The sequence below is a fragment of the Tupaia chinensis genome, unplaced genomic scaffold (genome assembly GCF_000334495.1).
Source record: "Tupaia chinensis unplaced genomic scaffold, TupChi_1.0 Scaffold143823_1, whole genome shotgun sequence".
NCBI lineage: Eukaryota > Metazoa > Chordata > Mammalia > Scandentia > Tupaiidae > Tupaia > Tupaia belangeri.
In genome coordinates, this window is record NW_006203673.1 from 145,154 (window position 1) to 151,467 (window position 6,314).

General features: G+C 61.8%; 1 protein-coding gene across 1 annotated transcript in view; it reads left to right on the forward strand.

Annotated features, from left to right (window-relative positions):
* The first annotated feature begins 3,772 nt into the window (after nt 1–3,772).
* Nucleotides 3,773–6,314, forward strand: part of SNED1 (sushi, nidogen and EGF like domains 1) — a 65,299-nt gene continuing 62,757 nt past the window's right edge. Inside the window, exons 1-2 of the mRNA XM_027766996.1 lie at nt 3,773–3,836; nt 3,977–4,069. Coding sequence (XP_027622797.1) covers nt 3,773–3,836; nt 3,977–4,069 — 157 coding nt within the window. The remainder of the gene's footprint in view (nt 3,837–3,976; nt 4,070–6,314) is intronic.

The window sequence follows — 6,314 nt, forward strand, 5'->3', positions numbered from 1 at the left end:
TCCCAGCAACACTAGGCGGGGCACTGGGGCTAAGGAGGCCTACCAGGCTGGCTCAGGCCCTCACAGCCAGGAAGCAGAGGTGCGGGGCCCTCCCTGGCACTCAGCCGCAGGTGCAGGTTGGGCGCAGGTTTGAACCCACGTGATTCAGCCTCCACCCCAGCTGTCCGAGGGCAGCTGGCAGGGGACAGGCTTACCCTTCCTCCTGGTCCTGTGTCTGCATCGCATGTTGCTAAGGAGGCCTACCAGGCTGGCTCAGGCCCTCACAGCCAGGAAGCAGAGGTGCGGGGCCCTCCCTGGCACTCAGCCGCAGGTGCAGGTTGGGCGCAGGTTTGAACCCACGTGATTCAGCCTCCACCCCAGCTGTCCGAGGGCAGCTGGCAGGGGACAGGCTTACCCTTCCTCCTGGTCCTGTGTCTGCATCGCATGTTTACCGTGCCTCTGTGGGAAACACTAACACGGACGTTTGAGGGACGTGGCATTTGCCCATCCCTGAAGGAAGAGGGAGCCCCCATGCTGAGCAGAGGCTCCTGGCACCCACCACCCACCCAGCCCTCTGGCCCAGCCTTGCACACCCCACCCCACACTGGACATTCGGAAGTTCTTATCTGGAGAAAGGAAGCCCAGGAGGCCCTGCCCGCGAGGCCTGCCAGCTCATTCTGCACCCTTTCCTGGACTCCTGGGCTCCAGGCCCACCCCCATGGGAGAGCTGGGCCAGGGTGGGCTGGCCAGAGGCTTCTCCACACACCACACACCACACACCTGGCGATTGCACACGCCTTCTGAGGCAGGGCGAAGACCAGGGGACTGACCCCTGGGAGCCCCGGGGGAGCAGGCCAGCTCCAGAAGAGTGTGGCATGGGAATTGGGAAAGGCCCCACCCTCAGGTGGTCCACCACTGCAGCTCCTGCCCAGGCGGGGCCTCGTCCCACCCTCTGCAGCCCCCTGCTGCCCTCCCACTCTCCCATCCCGAGACAGCGTTTCCACTTGTCTCTTCCAACCCAATTCTGTTCCAGAGCATACACAGAAATGGACATGTGTGCAGACGGAGAGCCGCAGGAAGGGGCGCACGCAGGCGGTGAGACGGGGAGAGTAGGCCCCCGTGGGGTTGCCCCACCTCCAGCCCCGATCCCTGACGCTGCCTTGTCTCGGATTCCCCCAGCCCACCTTGTACTCTGCAGGGCCTGTTTGTGGTGGCCGCGTGGTGGGCACCTCGGGGCAGTAGCTCGCTGGTCACACCCGCAGCCATTTGGGGCTGTCCTCAGCTTTCCCTTGTCCTAACTGGACTGTGCCTTGCGTATTGAGCTGTAACTGACCAGTAAAAGGCGCACACTCGAGCCGCCCACCATGGTCTTAGGAACACACACCCTGTGACACGGGTTCCACTTTCTTCAGTGTCGCGTGCAAGAGATCACACAGGACTTGTCTTCTGGGGCTGCCTACTAGGGTCTTGAGAAAGTTCGTGGAAAATGTGTTACAGAAAACCACGTGGGTATCCGAATATCTCGCGCCCAGAGATAGAGCGTGTGCACAGCTGGCAGAGAGAGAAGCAGGACCCTCTCTGTCCAGCCCTCCAGCTCAGGACCTGAGCCTACAGGGCCACGTGGCTTCAGCCTGGCAGGCTGCATTACTGACAGGGCAGAGGCTGGGCCTCCCACAGCTCCTCGAAGCCCCCACATACAAGGGCACCAAGTCAGTGTCTCAGAGACGGCCGTGCTCCCGGGGTCTCCACAGCCGGACTGGGCCCTGTGTCTGCCGGCACGTGACCAGGTGGAGCAAGCCTGTGCTGGTGGCCTGCCGGGCAGCCATGAGGGACAAGGAATCCTGCTGCAGGCAGCCATGCACCTGATGGGCACTATGGTCAGCAACCCCTGAAAGTGGAGAATGGAGTTCAAGTTGTGTTTATTTTGGTGCAAAAATTTTTGAAATTCAGGCATAGTTTTTTTAGAATATGCAATTTCTGGGACCAGCAGTTAGCATAATGGCTATGTTGCTGGACTTCCATGTAGTTGACCGCGGTTCGAGTCCCAGACCCGGTGGCTTAAACTCACACCAGGCGTGTATGCATGCGTGCCCAAGATCCTGAGAGGAGAATGGAGGAGAAGGGATTGCGGCGTGGCTGTCCCCCCTGGGGGGTGATTTCTCGCTTTCTGTCTCTCTGTCTCTCTCTGTCTTTCTGGTGAGTGCACGCGCCCAATAAGAAAAGAAAAAAGAAAAAAAAAAAAAACCTCTCCAAAAAAAGAATAAAAGAATATGCAATTTCTGTGCACTTTCCCAAGACCCCTGCATATAGCTGGAAGCTGACTGCTGGGCCTCAGGTTCTGTTTTGAAGTTTCCAAATGAGATGAGTGGGAGGCGGTCCAGAAACCGCCCTGACCAGCCGGCACTGTGGCTCTAGACGGCGAGCGCTATACGGCAGGGATGGGCGCTCTGCTCGCTGTGGGGGCTGGCGTGGCTTTCCTCTCCTTACATGGAGCCTGCATGACTGACCGTGTTCCAGGCAGAGAAGTTGTGTCTAGAGACCTACATGTGGAACTGCAGGATGGCAACACGGAGGGCTGCCGGGCAGCGTGCAGCACAGGCTGCCCCTGGTCTCTGGCTCTCAGCCCCGTGCTTGGGAACCGGCGTGGTGAGAATGCTCCCTGCTCGCGGTCCGGGCGAGCGAGGTGCGGGCTGCAGGAGGAGCCTGCCCCCGGTAGGCCAGCGCTCCAGTGCCAGCCCCAGCAACATGGCCAGCTCGGCCTCGTCAGTGAGGCGGTGCTGGGCAAGCATGTGCCCCTCACCCCGGCTCTCGGCTTCTGGGGAACAGCCACATGAGTCCCCCCTTGCCTGCTGAGGTCCCTTCTCTCCCCTCCCTCGCGGGTCTCCAGGCCGGCGCTGATACCAGGCTCTTGTCGCCTCTTTGTGGCGCCTTTGGGAGAACAGAGCTTTCAGTCTTGCTGCGGGAGAGGCCGTGTGCCCTGTTCTCTCCCACTGTGCAGGAGGGCACACGTGCGTGCACGGCAGAGCCCGCGGGGTCCTGGCGTGCGCCCAGCGCAGAAGCCCCCAAGCTGGGGCTGGGGCCCCTATCTGGCCCCGTGGGATCAACTCCCCTCACTGGGCTCACCCTCTGCACTGCGGGCTGGCCCCGCGCCTTCTTCACAGGTGGCTTTTGCTCCCTGTGCAGTGGTAAAGCACCGCTCACGAGAAGCAGGACCCCACACGGCAACCTGGTTCAAGTCCCTAGCCTGGCTGATCAGATTCGTGCCACCCAGGAGTCCCACAGAGTCCCCAAGTTCCTTCTATGAGAGACAGAGTGGTAAAGAGACAGGCACCCCGGCAGGGTGTCCATGCCCCGTGCACCCCAAGACTCAGCATGTGTGCCTGCCTGCCACGCTCGAGGGGGTCCCAGGACGTGCACCCGGACCTTCCCCACGTGGGTCCAGTTGGGTGGCCATGTGGCCCCCGGCCCCCTGTGCCGTCCAGCAGGTCTATGGCTTGTCTGTCGGCCACACGTAGGTCTCCGACGCGGTTTCTTTGTCTGATACACGGCTGGTCACACCGGCTCCATGTAAGGAGGAGAGCCATGCCAGCTGCCCCGGCCAGCAGAGTGCTGGCCTGACTCCCACGCAGCCAGCACTGGAGGGGGCACCGTGGCCTCCTGAGAGTGCTGACATCTGCCAGACGCACCTTCCACGGTGGGTGTCTGCCAACCCTGCTCTGTCCGACTGTGCATTTGGCTTATCAGGTTATGACCTGTCGGGGTTTCGTCGTGGTTCTCCGAGCACATGGGCCGTATGAGGGCAGCGGGCAGCCCAGCCCTGCCGCTGCAACCCGGGGACACAGGCCACCCCTGCTTCGGTAGGGCGCCCGACGCCTTCCGCGGGTCTGAGCCGCCTGCAGGAGTAGCACACCGCGGGAGTCGTTCGTAGGGCCTGGGTGTCCCCGCGCCGTGCGGTGGTGCCGTCCTTGCTGTCACGCTCTGCCTGACTCCTACGCAGATCGTGGGGGCTCCTGCGCTCCTTGCTCTCACACCCAGCAGCTCTCACGGGGTCAGCACTGCTGCCTCCAGGTCCGCGGGCCCCACCACACGGGTACGGGGTTACTCTCCTCCTTTCTGGACCCAAGGCGGATGCCCTCCCGACGCGGTCACAGAAATAGCGTCAGGGACCAAGTCCCACAAGGGACATGCCCGTTTCTCCGGGAGCGCTGTGCCCGCCCTGACCTGCCGTGAAGGTGTCCTTCTCAGACCAGGACCGTCCCCTTGTCTTCCTGGAGCCCTCAGAGCTTCCATCGCAAGTGGAAGTCGATTTTATCCGTGCCTTCTACGAAGATGATACGACTTTCTCCTTTAGCCTGTTAATCTGATAATTGGATTAAATGTGTTTCGTGGCAAATTTAACTCAGTGCGAAGTATCACTGTCTCCCTAACGGAGACCCGGCTCAGCAGTGACGGCTTCAGTTTGCTGCTAATTTGCTGCAGTTCGGGCAACGTTAAGTGAGAGGCCAGGGCTCGCCTTGCTGGGTTCAGGACTGGGCTCAAGCCAGCCAGCTCACCACGCGCTTGCCCCCCGGGAGCATTGCACAGCTCCGCTACTGCCTGACCGCTCACAGAGCTCGCCAGACGCCACACGGTGGGCAGGTCTTGAACGTGCGTTCAGTTTCTCGGATGATTGTATGAAAAGTTGGGGTTTCCATTTTTCCGTGGATTGGGTAAGTTGCATTTCTCTGGAAAGGTTTTCATTTTACTAAGGTTTTCAAGATGCAAGCCAGCAAGTACCCTATCCCCGGCTCACGGTGTGGGCTGGAGGGGCCAGGGCACTGTTACTCAGGGCATGGGGAGTGCCGCTCACGCTCCACCTGGCCCCTGTCCCTCCGCAGACCCCAGGGGCATGGCTGGAGGCCCACTGGGCCGCATCACAGTGGGAGCACTGGGGGGAGGCGCTCTTTCAGGCAAGCCCAGTCTTCCACCAGAGGGGACCACACTTTTTCCTCCGAGTTGACCTCTCCAGCACAGCCCTGGAAGGGACCCAGGCCGAGCACAGACAAGCCCTCACTGTACCCCACAAAGAAGAGCAAAGGGACTCGGGCATGGCGGGTCTCAGGTGTCCATGGTGTGCCATGCCGTCTGCCGCGCCGACCCACCCTGCTGGCCCTCCTGGTCCGTCTCCTGTGGTATTTAACTGAGGCTGGCATCCACAGGAGGGCACCTGCAGCGTGACCCCAGCCAGGCTCTGGGTCACAGGCATAGCCGATGCCGAAAGGCCAGTAGGTCTCACCGCAGGCCAGGCCCTGCCCACGGCGGCCACTCGCGTGCGGACCAAAGCGACCCCCATTACGGAGGAGAGGAGCGGCCAGAAGAGCCACCCCTCTGGGCGTGTCCCTCAGTCTGGTTTGCTGGGGCCTTTCCCAGTTGCGGCCATGAAACCCTTGCATCCCAGGAACCCTTGGTCCAGGCAAGCCAGCGTGCTTGGGCTCCTCCTCCCTTCCCCACCTAGAGATTTCCTTGGGGACACTCTCCCACGTGCAAGCACACAGCCAAGGGAACTGGCCACGGTTTGTCATTGAACTCAACTATGAGCTCTGGCTGGGTGTGGCCAGACCCTGTGGGCCACGCGGGTCACAGTCCCTGGGTGTTCAGGAGAGGCACAGAGGCCCTGCAGCAGGGGGAGGCCATGCCCACAGCCTACGTGTGCTTATGGGGTGTGGGGACATCCGGCACCCTTTAGCATTTCAGAGTGCGCTGCACTCCTCACTTGGCCCCGTGGGCCACAACCGACTGGGCGAGCAGCCACCATCATTGTGAAGACCAGGCCCACATCAGGCCAGTGGGAGAGCGCCACGCTAGAACCAGGACCTCGGCTGAATCCCTGAGGCCTCTCCTTGGCCTGGGGCTGCAGGAGGGAGAACCTCATCGTGCCAGGACTATCAGAGCCGAGCTCAGCCCCACCTGTCCTGGTCACCTCCAACCCTCTGGGGACAGCCTTGTCAACACATGGACTGGAACAGGCCAGGATGCCACATCGAAGACCTTGCACGCCTGACTTCTGGTGTTGACCCCAGTGGGCAGGACCAGATGCCCGTGGACAGAGGGACTGTGGAGCGTCCACCAGGCGCTTGGCTTTCCACCTGCTGTCGGTGGCCGAGGGTTGCCACAGCCGTGTGGCCCGGGCAGGCCTGCAGCCCAACACAGAGAGCTCAGAGCCCTGAGGTCCTAGGAAGGGAGACAGGGGCGGTCCCGCCTGCCGGGTGCCAGCCCGGCCTCTGCCTCAGCAGTTCAGGCTCCTGGATCTTGCCTGTCCTTGCGTGGCTGCCGTCGCCACTTCTGTCGTAGAGAGG